Source organism: Notothenia rossii (assembly GCF_949606895.1).
Source record: "Notothenia rossii genome assembly, chromosome: 4".
NCBI classification, from domain to species: Eukaryota; Metazoa; Chordata; class Actinopteri; order Perciformes; family Nototheniidae; genus Notothenia; species Notothenia rossii.
Window position 1 is genome coordinate 16,518,704 of NC_136902.1, and position 19,458 is coordinate 16,538,161.

General features: G+C 41.1%; 1 protein-coding gene across 4 annotated transcripts in view; it reads right to left on the reverse strand.

Moving 5' to 3' along the window:
- LOC307036658 (glutamate receptor-interacting protein 2-like) overlaps window positions 1-18,819 on the reverse strand; it is a 33,666-nt gene extending 14,847 nt beyond the window's left edge. Inside the window, exons 1-11 of one of the 4 annotated variants that reach the window (XM_079677174.1) lie at window positions 18,016-18,798; window positions 12,328-12,408; window positions 11,494-11,632; window positions 6,909-7,054; window positions 5,804-5,887; window positions 5,636-5,711; window positions 4,871-5,016; window positions 3,139-3,286; window positions 2,875-3,044; window positions 673-801; window positions 280-432 (exon numbers count right to left, since the gene is read on the reverse strand). In XM_079677174.1, the coding sequence (XP_079533300.1) occupies window positions 280-432; window positions 673-801; window positions 2,875-3,044; window positions 3,139-3,286; window positions 4,871-5,016; window positions 5,636-5,711; window positions 5,804-5,887; window positions 6,909-7,054; window positions 11,494-11,632; window positions 12,328-12,408; window positions 18,016-18,223 (1,480 nt within the window). In that variant the 5' untranslated portion in view covers window positions 18,224-18,798. Of the gene's footprint in view, window positions 1-279; window positions 433-672; window positions 802-2,874; window positions 3,045-3,138; window positions 3,287-4,870; window positions 5,017-5,635; window positions 5,712-5,803; window positions 5,888-6,908; window positions 7,055-11,493; window positions 11,633-12,327; window positions 12,409-15,459; window positions 15,943-18,015 lie in introns of those variants that run through there. The other 3 variants (XM_079677175.1, XM_079677176.1, XM_079677177.1) reach the window with 3 other exon arrangements.
- Window positions 18,820-19,458: the final 639 nt, after the last annotated feature.

The window sequence follows — 19,458 nt, forward strand, 5'->3', positions numbered from 1 at the left end:
TTATTTTTAATTTGCAGGTAGAAATCGAATCAACATACACTCAGTTGTCAGTTTATTATTAGGAACATCTAGATAAAAGTAATGCAGTCTCTTGTTATGAAATGTTAGTGTATTTATAACATGTAACATTTAAACATATGAGGTGTTTCTGTTCTTCAGACTAACTTCCTTCAAATAAATGGGGTGGACAAAATAATAGATCTGGTTGATGTGGTTTAACTGACCCATTAAGGTGGTTATAAAAAAAGAAATAAAGGGTGGGCATGCGGCTTATCATACGTGAGCTTTTGTGATCCTTCTTCCTGTCCCTCCTACGGCCCGTGGAGTTTCGGGGGCTGCTGGGGGGGATGGGGCAGGGCAGCGTGTTGCTCCCCTGGCTGCTGAAGCCTGAGGTGGCTGTGGAGGAAGGAGAGAAGCCACCGCTCACCACCGCTGAAAGTAGACATAGCACTACACGTATCAAAGGGCTGATTAAACTAAATCACCATGGCAATTGTATTCATGTCCACAGCAGCAGCAAACGCTTGTGGGAACATACAACAAAAGGAGATAACTCTAGTAACGGTGTTCGAGTAAAGCTCTTGGAAAAGATTTAAAAAATGCTCTGAAGAAAAAAAAGTCTCCTGCTATGGTGTCTTGCCAGCAGCAGTGCTGTCACAAGTGATAACTTACATTTGCAGTGGTCCTGCTGGTTGAGTGGGTGGCTTGGGCTGCTCCATGTCTTTCCGTGGCTGGCATGTGGGGGATGGCAGTAGTTGCTGCTTTGGTCCCAGTGATGATTGTTGCTCTTCTGCACTTTTACTGCAGCGAAACGGAGGCAAACACATCCATTAAGTAAACCAGATCCATCCTCTTCTGTACACTTTTCTAAATCCTAACCATGAAATCACGCTTTTCATTCCCATGTCTAAATATGTACCACATCACACAGAGCCTGGGGGGGGGGGGGTAATTCAGAGCAGAGTAATTGATATTTAATGTTCTCGTCATGGAACACTAGATTATATCCTGCGGTTTAATGTATTTTGATGAGCATCTGAGTATCAGCTAGACACACAGAGCTGAATGAGAAGTGGTGGATTCAAAAAAAGTAAATCTTACTTTTACTAGAAAGCTTCCAAAAAGCTAAGTGCAGACTAGAGATCATTTTCAGGATTGAATTCAAAAGAGCCTGAATGTTTAAAAAGATGTTGAATAAGTTGACCACAGTGCTGTGATCACCAGGAAGTGCTACTGGCTGTTTGGAGGCATGTGTCTCAACCTTGATTGGACACAGCTGAAAGCTTGATTGCTGATGATGTGTCTGTTCTGCACCTGATTTGACAGACAGCTACACTCATTTTCATTTCATTCTGTTTCATTCATATGTGTTTCTTTTAAGTAGCAACCGTGTTGACTTCTTCTGCTTTGAATAAAATGGAGAGCGCAGATTGTAAATTGTGAAAGGCGTCTCATCCCTCACGTCCAAGCTTGTATAACACAGTCAAATTGTATGGAAAGCATTCAAATGGGAAACAAATAACCTCTTGTATGACACATCACCTCAATAATTAACTTTCCTTACAGATTAATGCAGCTAAAATCGTCACAGAGCTTTACATGTGACAGTAATCTGTGCTGCTTCATTTGCAGGGGTCTAATCTCCAACAACTTGCTCACATGGATGGAGGATTTGCTTGAAACATGGATGACTGCAGTAGTGCCTGGGACGCTTGCCATATTCAGGGAACCTGGTTAAACCCAACTGGATGTAATCAGAATACAAGAAGGAGAACCAGTTTCTATCGGACTCCATCAAACCTGTGAAGCTTTGGCTCTGACGGCTTATGTTAAGCTCACCTTGGGGGAGCTCTAAAAAAAATTGTGTTTTCGATCAGCGCTGGTGGAAAGAAGCGTTAACAACTAATCTCTCGGTGGCCATATCAGTCTTATTAAATCCCCAGAGGAGATTAGACAAATTGCATCTTATAATCATGCCTTACCCTGGGGGGGGGGGGGGGAGAAGCCGTGAAAATATGTTTTTATCATAACGTCATGGCATCTTATTCAAGAAATTAGTCATTATCTAATAGAAATTTCAGAAGACAAGATGCATGCCTTGCATTTCAGTGAGATTTTATGCACTACAGACTACACTTGGAATTAAGAGATATTAATAGTAAACAGGAGCAAATGCAAGTGTTTAAACTGAGGAGTCTTGAAAATGACTAATTGTGAACTGAATAAAGGACAAAAAAAGATATGGAAGAGAGGGTTCAGTGACAACCAGAGGAGATTAAACTACATCTTGCTTCTTTGTCATGGTGTGTGATTCCTCCCATGCTCACATGTTAAGGAGCCCTGCAGCTGCTGACCCAGAAATAAGTCTTCAGAACATGATCTCTGACAGAGAACGTGTGTGTGTGCGCACGTGCATGTGTGTTTGAGTATTTAAAGGCCTGTTGGTACCAACAGAGGGTGTACCCAAAGGGACTGTGGCCAGCAGCACGCACACACACACACACACACACACACACACACACACACACACACACACACACACACACACACACACACACACACACACACACACACACACACACACACACACACACACACACACACACACACACACACACACAGGCTGACTCACAGTACATGTGAGAAAGCTAGGCTCTCACAGCTGCAGGTAGAATAGCTGAGAGCAGAGCCGTCACATATGGTGAGGACGACACACTGAAGCCAGCCTGTGTACTGTGTGTTCTCCACGATGTACACACTGAACTACATCACAGGCTTTAGAGCTGAAACAATGAGTCATTCCATCCACTGTGAAGCCTTACCATTGCATTGCCCTGCTCATTTGCTTGCTTTTGTGTCACCTCCAGGACATACCTGTGTCTTGCGGTCTGACAGGAAGTCTGCTCTGACTGGCGGGGAGGATCTCCAGTTTAACGACATCAGTGGTGCTGGCGAGCAGCTGCGTGGCCTCCATCAGAGAGCAGTGCTCCGTGCCGGTCCCGTCTATAGACAGAAGGATGTCACCTGCGTGCAGCGCTCCACACCTGAGAGAGAGACAGCAGGGCAGAATGGGTCAGGGAAGCTGTTGCTTATTGGGAAGTGTCTGTGTAGCAGTGTACGGGGAGAGGTTGGTTTCACCTTTCCACCACGCTGCCTGCCTTTATCTTGTCTATAATAATAACTTGTTTGCTCCTGTATATTGTTGTAGTGAGGCTGATCCCAAGGCTGGAGGAGGGACCTTTCACTATCTCCACCAGCAGAGGGCCCGAGGCTCGCTGCACTGCCTCTGAAACAGATAACACACACAGATATGAGAGAGGCCAAACAGATATGTATACATAATATATATGCACTGGTGGAATGTAACAAAGTACTTTTGCTCAAATAATGTAATTAAGTGCAATTGTTCATACTTGTGAGTTACTTGAGTATTCCCAAATATTGTGTTATACTTCTACCCCATTCAATCTCAGGAGAGAAATATGTTGTTAATATAATACTTATCTACAGACGTATACAGTATATATCTTAAATTGCTCCGCATTGACAAATCACACCATTAAAATTCCCTTACGTGTATATATTTTGTGATAAAAATATAATAAGATTATATTGTATAATATTGTAACACTTTTAAAAGAGCCATTCATAATGAGTACTGTTATGTTTGCTAGTTTAAGTATTTATTTTCTGAAAAAGGGATTCACACATTTCCAAACATAAGTGTTTAAAAATAAATACAATAATCTTATTTATCAGGCATTTATCTTTTTATAACGCTTCTGAATGCCAATATGTACTTTTTTTTTTACTGTACTTTCATTTTAATATGTTTTCTTTTACATTATTGATATATAAATTGTCTTAACGGTATAGATGGGGTTTACAAGAGGGGTGACCATAGACAGTGATAAAGCTTTGAACAATCTCCAACTGGTGTTTGAATAACGAGTTACTGGATTATTGTAAGTAAGTCTCATGAGAATTACAAACATGTTGTTGGTCTCTGTGCTCCAAAACAGTCATTTCACTGCCTTGACTTAAACAATTACAAAGGGAAATGTATTTTTTGTTTCAGTGAGAGGTTTCCGCTGGACACATCAAGTGGTGTGCTTCAGTATAAAATGCTAGAATAATTGCACTCAATGATTTGCAAATATTCGAACATTGTTACAACGAACCATTTTAATCAATTGAGATCAACTTTAACCAGCTTAACCTGAACAAATCCACATTTTCCAGATCTCACTTCTAAAAGTATTTATGAACCGGTTCGGTCTGGAGGCAGGAAGTCTGGATCCTAAACTCCCAAAAACGGGGAGATAATGTGTGTCGAATGTCCTTGGTGACCTGCCCTAATTTGCATAGAGAAGAGTTTGTGATCTTATGGAGAATTAGTCACCGTGACCAAACGGAGGGTATAATCTGTAGTGAGTCTTCATCGGTTTATTTTACTAAATGTTGACCCAATGGTGAGGATACTTCTTGACTCAGAATATAAAGACGCAATCTGTGTTGGTGGGCATTCCTTTAGACAACATTTGATTCTAATGAGTCGAAATGAGTGGAACAAAGAACTACTTGTATTGTAAAATGTGCCTCTAAATAACACAATATGTACCGGTTACTCTACTGGCAATATCCAAATTCACCTAATTTACTTTAAAATATTTTAATTTCGGAGTTACGAGAGGACATACAGTACACTATTATAAAACAATGACGATTATCCATCTCCACTTTTCTGTTCTGTTTTTTCTGTTTCTGCACCGACACTTTCCTCTACGCAGCCAAACGGCCACATTATTTACCCTCAGAGCCACGCTGCCCTGCCATGCCCCCAACATATTCCCTGTGTGCGTGTGCTCACCCATGAAAGAGACGTCATACTCAATCAGGAACAGAGCTTCCTGGCCGCTCTGCATCAGCATGGTCAAAGAGTCAGCGTGCTTTTCCCTGTTTAAAGACATCCCGTCTACGCTCACTACTCGGTCTCCTGCCTTCAAAGTGCCTTCTCTGGAGAAGAAAGAAAGAAAATAATAATTAATAACACACGGGCGACTAGAGCAAAATGCTCAAAGAAGCGTTCAAGCACCAGTCACAGTAAATCATTAAACAGTTCCACATGAGTGTTCCCTCCCAGGTGAGATGAAGGATAAACGAGATAAACGGACGTCATTCCTTTGATGTTGAATTATGTTTGGTCCAGTGTTTTGGTTTACTCTTGGTTTGTATAAGGATAAGTGCGATGCTGCACCAGCCTCAGGAAGAGATGTGCCCTTTCTGCTTTGAAGATACTCTATATGTGTCACCGCCACAATTTCATGCACCGGCCTCAGCGTAGACTGATGCATGTGCATATAAACATATTGAGGATTTAAACGTGTAATTCCTAACAATACAATTCCATATGGGTATGAGGTAAATATGCTTTATTGTGGACAAAGATAATGCAATTAGTAAAACACATATCCATGAGTCTATACATCTAAATCCGTATGGAAACACGCATGCATGCACACATACAATCATTTGAATAGACTCAGTCATGCACGGTCAACAGAAATAAAATGCATAGAAGCCACAGAAAAAGTGTGTACACAAAAAACACTAGCTTATATATGTCTGTCTTTACCTGTCAGCGGGACCTCCAGGCCTGACGTATGTAACCAACAGAGGTCGTGACCTGCGCCAGTCCTCGTGGAAGCCTCCTAAAAAAAAAAAAAATACAACCAAAATAAGTCATAGCAGTAAGATCATTATTTTATTCAAGGATTTACATTCAAGAATCACGTCCACTAACCTCTCATGACAAACCCAAAGCTGTTCCCCTCCTTGTGTAAACACACCTCTATGGTTTTGGTTGAGACGCCTGATGGGTTCTGGACTAAGGAAAGAACAGATTAAAAAAATGATCACCACAATCCTCAAAGGATGCGCATAAAATAAATGTAGAAAGCTTTCACAGCAGCTTGATGATAATGATAATGTTGAGTGTTGTAAGTGCTGAATCATGAGATTTAACAAAGATGGATTGTGGAAATATGTTTCATTAATCTTAGTGGGGAAATTAATTCTATGTATTTGACCCATGCTAATGATTTAAGAGCAGTGAGCAGCCACGGAGCAGCGCCGGGGGACCAACTCTGTTTCCGAGGCAGTGAAAGCCAATAAGTATTGATCTGATGATTTGCAGGTCAGAAGATGTCTACACGTCGAGGTTAAATCGGGGCTGAATTACATTTTCAGTTTTTAGACGTCTAGGTTATACCGCTCTGCTTCACAAATGTGTAAATGTAACTAAAAGAAACTGTGGTATGTAACCTGAATGTTTTAACCACATTTAGCTCAGTTTTAACCATGCATTAAGAAATGAAAAGCCAGAGTTTTTTTTATTGTCTACAGCCTTAACTAAAAAGCTTATTTATTCACCCATTTCCTACTTCTACTTTGCATTTGAAAATACAAAGCATTCATTTTTGTGCATGTAAATGGTCTGCATAGGCTAAAATCCCAAAGTTCCCAGAGTTTCTCTCCCACACACCTGAAACACCTAGACTGGACTCCATGGTTTACTTCCGCGACATAGTGACATCGCTATGTAACACTTGCGTTTCTATTGGCTAGCGCTCCAACACATTGTAGGTGATAGGCTAAGTGGCGGGACAATCATAAGAGAACCAGCCGGCTAACCATTCAGAGCAGACTGGGCTCTGGTTTCAAACAGAGGGTGAAAAGAAGTGCTGCAGCAATGGTAGTATGAGGAACATTAAAGCACATATTAAATCTTAAAGCATGTAAACAAGTAGAGGCACACAATACATTTATGAAAAAGCTCCTCATATGGCCCCTTTAAAGCATGTATTAGACTTTCAGGCAGAATGTTACTCCAGCAGAACTTCACCTACCAAATGGAGGCAGCTCGTACTCCACCTCCAGCACGACTCGCTCCCCGATGTTTTTCAGCAGGCTGATGATCTCATCGTGGCGAAGCTTTGACAGGTTGATGCCATTCACTGACTTGATGTAGTCTCCAACATTCAGCTGGTCACTCCTGTGGATAAGTCATAAACAGACATTCAAAATCAAGGATGGATTACCAACCGAGCAAAGCAGGAGAGTTCCCCAGATCCCTAAAAAGCTTGAGATTGACTATCAATTTGAAGTTCCCTGATTTATAAATCAAATCAAGTTTTCATTTATAGAGCTAAATATTACAAATATGCTACTTTTTTGTATACATTTGTGTCCAAACAATAATGATAATCTAGTAATTTGAGCATTATGCATTATGCAGACTGACTTACAGAGCCAGCTGTGTTGAGCGTCTGGCTGAAAGCGTTTCCTGTTCAAACAGTCAGCGCCGTTTATAGTTTTTTGGGGGCCCTATGCTAGATGCTGTTTGGGGGCCCTAGTTTTTACAGTTTTAACTACAATGGGGGGATTCCGAAGCCTTTTAGATGATCTGTGGAGATGTTACACTTTAATAGGAAAACAGGCTAATTTCACGAAAACCAAGCAATTGAAAATTACAAAAAATGATATTAAAAACGTAAACAATAAGGCTCCTCTATGTCAATAAATGCAAGAGATGCAGCATTTTCTCAACAATGTTTAATTGACATGCTTCATCTTCCTCAGAAGTCACTCATTGGCTGACAGCCCAACAATGATTTGGACTTTATTACCCCAAAAACACAAGCCACAGCTTTGCTATCATTGCAGTTTAGTCCCGTTTATATCCTACATTGGATTTTTAAAGAGCCTGTGACAGCATCCCAACAACTGTTGTGCAATGAAATATTGGGCTACTAGTCATCTCTAACCGTTAGTTTAAAAAAGAAGGTGCGATACCGTTCCGATAAATATCAATAATTTCGAACATCGCGGGGAAATTCCTTCGACTCATTTTGAAGTTTTGGGGGAAGCCGGAAGTGACGTCAATGCGGGAACGCTTCACTGTGCGGCGAGAGAGCCAAACACGGACAAAGTGTGTTGTCATGCGTAGAAATGGTGAATTACTGAGTTTAGGCACGTTAATAACGTTTTAATGAAGTTGACTACAGTATATTCATATTTGTCAGTGCTTTCATGTCACTTCGGCGAACATAAACATAAATGATCGTGGTGAAGATGATGATTAAATTAGGATTAAAAATCGGTAGTGAGAGCTGCTGAATTTCCTCCCGTAGGATGTGAAAAAAACAAATCGATTATTTTTGTAGTTGTAAACTCAAGTGGATGAAACTAAATGTATTAGTGCTTTCATGTCAATTCGGCGAACATATGATATATTAAATGATCGTGAGGATGATTTAAAAATCGTTTGTTTGAGCCGGTCTGCATTTCCTGATGAGAAAACAAACCGATGCTTTTTGTAGTTGTAGTACACCAACATGGATTTAACGTGTGTTTTTTTTTTACCACAATGTTGGGGAAATTAATGGATAAAATGCACGGATTATGATTATTATTATTATTCCCACTCCGATCGGGACACTAGGTCCACCGTTTCCCCGCCCGATGGGCCGGTACCGAAGTGGGCCGGTCGGATAAGTTCCTAGCACATCCCCCACTCCCCCCGTTGACAATTTACTAGCGGTACCGAAGTGGGCCGGTCGAGAGTCCCGGGATGATTTTTAGTCCCAGTCCACCACTGGCTACATGACTGTATGATCGCCCATATTGACGCACCTAATTCCTAAACTTCTAACAGATACAACATAAACCGCTCCTTCAGCCTCATATGAGCTCTCAGACACGTTCAACATTAAACTGTCATCGCTGTCTGAGTTTGCTGCTGTGTGCGCCATCGTGCGTTTACATGCAGATGCTGGGATCCTGAACGGTGCAGCTGAAGCGCTGTGCCCACAATGACGTCACACATAATTTGGCGGGACTTGAAAAATCCCCGAAAAAAATCCAGAAAATGGTCAGCATTGAAGGGCAGATTAATGGTTATCAAAGTACAAATATCCAAAATCAGTTCAGTAACGGTTTTCAAGGGGACAATATTTACTCAAATGTATTGGTTTGGATGATGGGGGAAACTCGTGTCACAGGCTCTTTAAGCATATAATGCTTCACCGAACACAGGAGGGGGCTTGGCTGTCTACAAATAAAGACGGTTCATTTTAATTCTCCCCAAATATATTGAGGCTGAACCTGAACTTTGAATTCTCTGCTCCCATCATAATCTTGGCGATCTTGTTAAAATTGTGAATGCAGAATTAGAAATACTATGTAACTGGTTTGCAGTTAATAAATGATCCCTTAATGTGTCCAAAACAAATGACATGTTATTCAATACAAAGTCTGAGAGTAGAAATGACTGCATTATACGGATATGCAATACCGAGATAGAAAAAGTTGGTGCATGTACATATTTAGGACTGCTTGTTGACGAAAAACTCAATTGGAAGCACCATATAAATGATGTACAGGCTAAACTGTCAAAGACAATAGGTATTTTGTACCATACTAAGAACATTCTTGAAGAAAAAATACTCTTTATAACAGTCTATCTCTCCCTTACCTTTACTACTGCTCCGAAATATGGGGAAATACGTACTCAACAAATCTACAAAAAATAATAACATCCCAAAAAAAAGTATTACGAATAGTCTGTGGAGTTGGTAAATATGAACACACAACGCCCATATTTAAAAAAAATCTATCTATTAAAATGTGTTGACATAGTACAGCTTTTCCATAAGAAAATGCCTAATAACATTCAAAAGCAGTTCCAAACCACAGCGTGAACATATGAATGTAAAAAAAGTCACTTGAAAATAAGTGTTCACAATGTTTATATACAATTATGCTTACATTATTAATTTGCCAAGTACATGTGTACATATGTATATATTTATATATAGTATTTTAATTTCCAAAAAAAGATAGTTGAAACTGCTATTGACATGTGCAGAAAATGACCCTATATCTAGTTTTCGTATATATATATATATGCATTATTGTTTTCCTGCCCTAACTTTTATTAAAATGTTTCTCCTGTTTTCTTTATTTCTTTGTACTCCTTCATTTCTATACGTTTTTGACGCAATAATGCCGATGTTGTATTAGGATGATGCACGGGAGGGCTACTTTCCATAAGCTATGCTTCAGCCCTCCCGCTTCTACTAATTGTGTTCATCTTTGTGTGTATGAATTAATTTATTTTTATTTTTAGGATGAATAAAAAAAATAAAAAAAATACTTTCAGCTTGGGGGCCCCCTAGTGGCCGCGGGGACCCTATGCATTTGCATAGTCTGCCTATAGGAAGAAACGGCCCTGCAAACAGTGACACAGATGATTGTACAAGCCGTCTCACATATGACATTCTGAGTCAACACGCTGCTCATTGGAGGGCTAATTAATTAAATACATATTCTGCCCTGCTAGCTCTTCTCACCTTTGGGCTACTGAGGATCACCAGTGACAGCAGACAGAGAGAAGGAGAGAGATACAGAGGGACAGAGATGGACAGAGAGAAAGAGAGACAGACAGAGACAGAGACAGAGACACAGACACAAAAAGAGAGACATCACGACCAGCAGGGCAGACTGACGACCTGCCATCCGGTCCGCTCTCATCACTCTCCCTGTCTGTCTGCCCGCATGTGTCTCTCTCCACGCAGTAAATTAGCCAGCACTTCCACACAAGCATGAACACAGCTGTGTGAAGACAAGCTGCTTTAAGAATTAGCTTAGTCTTTAAATCTCCTTGGACTTGACAGGCGATGGCATATTTGGCCAAGACACTTTCAGAGGGGCTGTGTCACTCTTACAAAACTTGCGTGTTACCCTTCACACACACGCTGGTTAATCACCAAGAAATGTCTTCCGATTTCACTTTGATGTTTGAGGAAATGAGTTTAATGTCGTTGACGTCTCTGAAAATGAGTTGAATCTAATCTTAATCAAGCAATCTGTAAAAAACAGACGGACCAAATGTTTCTGCTGTTTAATTAACACCATACAGTAAATGATGTGTGAACTGACATCCAAATGAAATCTAAATGTAATCTTATGGTCAATGTGATATGGTTTCTTGGGTTCCTTTAGGTGTTACTTTAAATTAGTTATATGTACCGATGCCATTTAAATGTAGAAAAGCCTTAGGCCTTAGGTCTTGTTTCAATATAATGCAGGATGTTTTACTAAATACAATATATGCACTCCTATGTTGTTTACTTCACTTTTTATATATTACTCATATTTCAAGCCATATTTTTCCTTGCCCTCATTTTGAATCAATTTAATCCACTAGCCCTGATTACAATCTTATTGAATAGCCCTGTTATAGACAAATATTTTATGGTTTCTTGGGGTTCTTTTAGGTATAATGGGACTGAATCAAGTTGATCCAACAAACTACATTTGTGCCAATAAGGTGAGCTGGTACTTCTTAGCATATTTGTGGGAGCAGAATAACATGTGGGCAGCTTGGTGTGGTTGCCAGGTTTTAGCCTCATCTCAGAGCAGTCATCTCACCTGGCAGCTAGCCCACCTGGCCGTAGGTTTGACACTCTGGGCTTGCCGTCTTTATCTGAGCCTCCGGAGATGGTGAGGCCAAGGCTGCTGCCTTCCCTTTTCATCAGGTCCACTGTGGTCACTCCTCGGCACTCTTCTGCTGACAGATACAGACACAGGCACAGATCCACAGTCAGCATTAGTGTCTGCTTGACAGAATCACCATGTCTGAGAGGCAACAAAATACTTTTATCTTTCTCTCCTGAATCTTTCAAAGAAATGCCCTCTGACACATGACCACATACTTGTTTTGCTCACTATCCTGTCCTTTTCTTGTTATATTGAATCTTTGTGACGGGTTCAGAAGGAAAAGGAGGACAAAGTCAGTTTTATTAAAGGCACACACATCTCTTGCACTGACAATGGAGCGAAATTAAATGCATTATCATAAAAGAGGCACTCATTGAAAATTACAGCAGACTCATCAGGTCATAAAATAAAATCCAATTGTATTCTTAAGTGAATGAAAGTGATTTTTTTGACTGATGGATACGCGGCTTTATAGTGTTATCAGAGGACTCATTCTGTCTTCTGGTGTACGTTCTGCTGTGCTGTTAAATCGTTCTACGTGAAGTATACCCAGTGTGGTTTAGTACAAACGACAGGTATGCTATGCAAGCGTTTTTTTTCACCTTATCTAAGCATTCAAAACAGTGCAACATCAAGCAAAACCCAGCAGGCACATGGCTGTAGGTGCATCTAGATGAACATCTCAGCACAACTCTTTTTCCAGGTCGCAGTGTCATGAATTAGATAACAGATAGCAATCAAATGTCAGGTTTTACTGTATTGTACCTGAGAAGCTGCGCCTGTAGGAAGAACCTGATTGGTCAGGTGCGGCGGAGTCCTTGCTCCCCTTTGAGTATGGCCCTTCATCTGAGGAGACAGCAGGGAGGAGGTGCTGTTATGTTCTGAAGCAGTGTGGTGACATGTAGGGGAACTCTGCAGCAGAAGGCTAAATTAACATAACCATCCAATGCACACCAGGACAGCTGCTGCACACATTTAGATTTGAGCTTCACCCTGGGAAACGTGAGGGCTCTGGGGGGTGAGGGGGACGGCCACATCCATACATCAGGCATGAAACTGAAGTGAAACAAAGACAGCTCATCCCTACTTTGTTTCCACAATCATGTAAAATGTTCAAATAGCTCCTCTCAGTCTGCAGCAGAGACCCTTGAAAACCATTAATTTAACACAAGAATACATTTGCGGTGTGCTTGATGTATGCTGCTCCTAAAGCACGGGAATTTTCCTGAAGGAACAGCATGCGGTTAATGGACTGTTCGGGCTAGAGAGAAAATCATACTTTTCATGTCATTTACAGCAGCTGGGAAATGTTCAATCTGCTCTGCAGGGAAACTGCTTTTTTATTCCTTCTTTTTTTTTAACCCAAAGTGGGAGCCATTGCTGACAGAGCAGAGGGCCGGTCTCAGATTAGCAGAGCCCCTGCACGGCCATCTGAACCTGAAAGCAGTCATACAAGCATGTCAGCAGTCACAGTGATGGGGAAACGGACTTTGCACTTCTCTAATCCTGTCCACTGGGAGGATTACCTTTTGAGCAGTCCGGCACAGTGATTGAACATCATATTAACAGTTTAAAGAAGATATGTGCAAGGGCCTCTTTTTAAGAATGGAAGGGCCATGTTATTACCTCGAGCGAGCTGCAACCACCAAACTTAAGTTCCCACAAGATAAGGTCTCCAGTGACTGCTTTGATAATGCCCAGAGACTTGTTTAAAAAACCCTGTTCTTCTAACACTGATATTAAGAAACTGTATCAAATTTACATTTGTACGGCGTTGTGGACAGATAACGTTACAGCGTGATGTGGCAGACAGGTGTATGCTGGTGTTTATGGAGGTACATTTCTTACACACCCGGTTAGCGCATTTCGTGTTAAAGATAGTACTCTATCTCTGAGTTTTAAACAAATCTGAACACACATAATTGATACACACATTTTGATATACAATGTAACTTCCAAAATATATAATTTACTCGATTTGAAACGGGATAAAGATCGAATAATTCACTCTAGATTGCATGATAAAAGACGCTCCTTGTAACTACAGAACTTGCCTGAGAATCATCCCTTTTTTAGGTTTTCCTCACTTTTACAGTAATCCAGTGATAGTTGTCTGTAGATTGTAAACAGGAAACGCTAACAGCTAATTCGGCATCATTGAAATAGTGATACATTTCCAAAATGAAAACTGTAGGCTAAAAAGAAATGGTGTTCAGGTTGTAGCCTAGAGCTAACTCCATGTAAACAGGTCTACTACACTGTAGCTACAGGATGGCCTACTTCCTGTTGGCATCCCCTTCAATTTAAATCTTGCTTATCTACCAAATATTAGGAAGACAAATATATAATATAGAGTGATAATATATAAACTTCAGTCTTCTCCCACTTTATATAGTGATATAACATTTGTTTTTGTTTTTCAACTAAACTAACAGTCAACTAAATCTACTATGTGATCTACTATGTGATCTATTATGTGATCTACTTCCGTGTGCTCTTAATGTCAACATTTTGTCTTGTCCATCATTTTAAGAGGAATCATCCTAGGCCTGACAGTAAATCAATTTGATATGAAAAATGACATCCTCTATTTCCCCAGTTCCGTCTCTTCAGTCTTGCTGATTTTTAAAGATTGAGCAGGGGAAAGCAAATGCTCGGAGGACATCAAACGAACTGCGTTCTCTCTGTCCAAGTCAATCAACTTTCCACATCTGCCTAAGTGAAGATGAGGCCTTTGTCAGACCTTTACTGACCTGAAGCCTTTGGGCAGGCCCTGGATCTGAGGAGTGAAGAAGAAAACCCTGCCTCCTAATGCACACAGCTGTATGAGTCAAACCTTAATGACAGAAATATCCTGACTGGACTTGGCATATATATGTAATGGCAAAGCATAGAACATACATATGCATAGTATGGTATTTCACACTAATTAACACACATCCTTGCACAAATATCCTGTCCAGTAGCTGTGAGGCACAAACAAAGTGAGTGAATGACACATAATAAACACATTAGGCCGGGCAAAGGCCTTGAAACCATGCGGGCTCCAGAGGGCCCTGACAGTCCAGCAGATGTCATTGCAGTCAAAAGGCAACATTAGCTCTGGGTAACGCAGACCCAACGCTCGGCACGTGACTGAGCGCTACTGTACCATCAAGGCATCCCCCAGCCATCCTCCTCCAGCTTAAAATAACTATCTATCCTAACGGGCAGAATTAAAATCAGGATGGAGCTGATTAATAAACAGCCCCAACAAACAACTGTTAAAAAACCGATATCTGCTTTGTTGTCTTTGAAGAGGAGGTTAGTTGAGGGCTCAAGGATGAGGTTTGCCAGAAGGACCTTGGAGCGCCACACTGACTAAAATAAAATTCTGTGCCACTGCATGAATATGTGGAGAGTTAATTAACTCCTGGTTTAATTCAGGCCACTGTATGCCATCCCTCTTCTAACCAATCAGAATGTAGGTTAAATATGGGGGTGGCACTCACAATGACAATGAAATCATAATGCTATTTTCAGTCGTAAAACTTTATTTATAAACGGGGCCCTGCCAGACCCAGTTTACATTTCTATATCTGCCCCAATTGCACATGGCAGCAGGAAGGCATTCAGAGCTGGTGCTCAAGTCTACTGACATTTCAATCCCTCTTAACCAATGACAAGCAAGATACATGCATTGCAATGATTGTAGATTCAACTGGACTTGTGTTCAGGCCATATAGATTACAGATTAAAAGAGACACACGGTTGACACTTCTCAGTTACTGTCCCTCCGAATCAATACACATTTAAGACATAAGCCGCTCTTCACAGGTGATCCAGCTGACACAAATCCTCTACTACAACACACACGCTGACCCCCTTGACTTGAAGAGGAAAGTGTGGTGCTCTTACCAATGCTGTTGTTCTTGGAGTCTCTCCTCAGACCACACAGCATGGCTGTAGTTTTGTCAGAGCAGCCCCCTTGGGAAGTAACCTTGCTGATCTTTAGTAGTGGGCAGAGAGCTGAGGTTCCACCTGAGGTTAAAATAATCTTAGCAGCTCAAATGAAACAAAAACACCATCTTCGTTTCTTCATTCCTTTGCTAACATTTCCTTAACCTTTGTCCCCGCTTGTCAAACCCAGTGAGGAATTGAGCTCCAGAGGGCAAATTCTTATCCTGAGACGGTCTCTAGTTCCCCTTTCTATTTAAACTGCTCAAAAATATAAATCTACCAAGCGCTGTTCTTCTTTAAAGATCCACAGCATGGAGAGCAATGGTTCATGTCCTTTTCTTCCCATCTTGCCGTGGTCCCATTTTGGAGCTATTCTCACTCATCAGCCGTCCTTTTCCAGAGGGTTTATCATCCCCTGTTCATACACTCAGAAGAGCTCACACATAACCCTCCTCTCTCTACAGAGCCAGAGCATGAGTGTGTTTGCTCTCCCTCCCTCTCTCTCTCTCTCCCTGCCAGAGGGGTTCAGTGAGGCAGGCACACACGATCGTCACTCCCTCCCCCAGCAGACACACACACACACTCTTTATCCATTTGCCACCAAGTCAAACACCCCTCATATGCACATCCTCAAACCCACCCACACACATCTACACACACTGAGATTAGGCACGACGCAGCGACACACACTCAACTCTCTGCACAATTAACACCACCTGCACATTCATTGTCAGACTGAGCCCTGCTCTGTCACGTTTTTTCTCACATAGAATGACTGCTTCCATTTTTACAGAGCTTGTATCTTCTCAGTAATAGTATCTCTCTCTCTCTCTCTCTTCAACAATCACACACGCAAGCACATAATGGAAACATGCATTTGCAAAATTCCTGTGCAGAACAGCTGCCTGTTTGAGATGTCCAGCAGTTGAAATGTTATGTGCAGTTGTCGGACATGAGACGAATGACAGATTTGACTTGTCATACTGTGATCAAGTGAAAGTTAAAGCAATAAAGACACATTTAGAATCTGGCTGATGTGTTCAAATGAAATGCATTTCCTCTAAAGCCTAGCATCTCCTGTTTCTCTCTCAGGAGGGTCCGGGGCCACTGAGGTGCCTCCACTCGATTACAGAGGGACTTACAGTTCTGTTGAATGATCCGTCCCCACACCTGTCTGACCATTTGTCATGCTACACGCCTTGACGCCTGCCACTTCCTGACCCCCACTGCAACCACCAAAAACAACAACATGCGCCTTTTTCACTGGCAGCCCCTCAGAGTCTCGTCTGCCTAATTTGCTTTGATCACTGCAGACAAATTCCTGTCATCACTGATACATACAGCACACCAAACTACACACAATTAAGGATTTCGCAATGTGAAATGATACCCTATATTCTATTACTGCTTATTTTACAGATCTGTGGAAGTGATTACAAACAAACATTTCCATACTTCTACGCGCTGTAGCAGGGAGCCTTAATTAGTCAGCTGTTACAGTGGACACAATACTCTTTTGGTGTTGATAATTTCCTCAGAGACTTTTGTCCTTAATACGCCATTTACAATGTGAGCGAGCGCAGTCTTTCAGAGCGAGACTAATTAATTTCCAACAGAATGAAGAGAGTGGAGAGAAGTAGGAGTGTGTTGGACTGATAAAAACCCCTGGGAACAGGGTGGCAAATGTTGGGTTATAATAACAAATTGACTCTTTCACACTTCCTCTAGAGCAGATTTCAACCTAATTAATGAGTAAGTGATAATGTAATGATTGGATTAAGGAAGCAGATGGTTTGCTGGTACATCGCCATATAAAAGTAGGTTGAGAATACTAAACAAAAAATAAATAAGGGAAACAGAATTTAAGAAGACTGAAAAACTATTAAAGACTCAGAAAGCTGTGATTATACAACTTTGTTTACTATAGTGTCTCTATTCAGTGCAGGTTTGTACAGTCTGCATGTTTATTATTGTGACAATACCCCTTCTGAAAATAGTCTTCATTATGCATAGACAAAGTGTGTAATCTGAGCTGCAGGGCCTGAATCTTAACCTGCTTCTTAAACAGCACACACTGCCCTCTTATGGTGAACTCATGCAGTTGCAAGTGAAAGGCTGAAAAGCACAATGACTAATTCACTTGTCAGCCAGCACAGATCGTTGTGTGTCATAAAGGGCCAGAGGATGAGGATGTGTCACACATGCTCGTGCTTCAGTGTTGACCTTAAAGGTCTGTCAAAAGCCCAGACTTCAGTGACTTTAACAGGCCTGCTGCACACATACAGTTTGACTCTTTGTTTTTTTTAAGTAATTCAGGTAATATATGTTGGAGGCATTTTTCAAATATATACTCAAAAATGTTTTGTGCAGGCAACAAAACTGTTATTTTCTTAAACTGCATGAATGAGCAAATTACAAACTTTCAACCCTCACATGTTGTTTTAAATATCAAAGAAAACAGATGAAAACTTTACCATTCCCTAAAAGATGCCATATCCTTGCTGTCAGTTTTACCTTTGGTTCTGCCTCTGATGATGCCCAGTCGACATCTTAAAGAAAACGAGAACATCCTCTTTCCTCCTGCAGACCGGCTGCCTTTCCTCAGGGAATCTGACTGAGGGAAAGCGAAGGAGAGCTGCTTGGGAGTGAGGCGCCCTTTTCCAAACGCGACCCGTGCTGACATGCTCATCTTCTGTCCAGTGAAAAGGAAACAGTGGATCATATCCTCCTCCTCACACTCAGCATCTTATAGACATCACAGTCTCCCTCTGTCCTGCTGTTCTCGTGTTCTCCTCCCTCTCTGGAGAGCTTCCAGTCTTCTTAGGTGCTCGCTCAAAGCTGATAAAGAAACAGGTGCATGTTTTTTTTAAAAAGAGGAAATATTCAGATCCAACACTGCCTTTTTTTTCCCCTTCAATCACGATGGTAACTCACTTCCTTTAGTTTCAAACAGCAACGAGCTGGCTGGCTTAATAAATGTTATGTTTCTGCATCTCTGGCAGTGTCAGTTGAACAGGAGCAGATGGCAGAGGGCTCAGGGCTGTGGGGCACAGCTTGCCTGCCGTAGTGCAATGGAAACTTTCTCTGCATGGTGCCGGCTCTGAACATCAAACAAAATACAATCCGAGCTGGCCATTTTAAGGCTTCTGATAACGGTGTATTGGATGTACTGATATTACACTAGCCCCCTGACTCCTTGTTATTAGTCTAAAACCTGTGAGAAGTAGCTTGTGTCAATTATTACAGGATACTGACTATTTTATCATTATGGGATTTTTTTTAAAATACTAACCCCTCAATGCCAAGGAGAGATTCAATTCAAGTTAAAATTGAGATGTCAGCACTGTCTAACTAAAATCAAACTTTCTTTATTTCAATTTAGACTAGCCACATTGAAATAAAGAAAGTTTGATTTTTTAAACTTAGCTTTTGTCTAGCTGGTTCTATTCTTTTTTTTTATTAACACCAGGCTATATTTAGATAAACATGTAATCTGGGATTTCAATGCCAGGCTATTGTTCAATAAACAGCAAGTTATTCTGGTAAAATTGACATAAAAAACAAAACCCCAGTAATTAGTCCGGATGTTCTTTGACAGCTAAAGCCAACATTTGTTGAAGCATGAACACTTTCCTTGTGGCAGTTGAGCCCCTTTGGTCCTGTCCCAGCATCCAGTGATCTGGAGGGAAAAGAGGAATAACCCAATGTACCAAAGGGGGAATCCAACCAGCTCTGTGGCCATCAGTGTAGACACCAACTCATGCATGTGGGAGAAGATCCTTAAAATGTTGATGCCTGTGCCCCTTATAACATAACTACTGCCCCAGCAGGAAAAAATAAGGTTCTTTTTTTAATAAAAATTGGATCACGCTCCAACAGGGTCATAAGCAAACTCGTTTTGATTTTATGAATACAAAAACAATAACAGAACATTACTAGGAGCCAATATTAATCTAA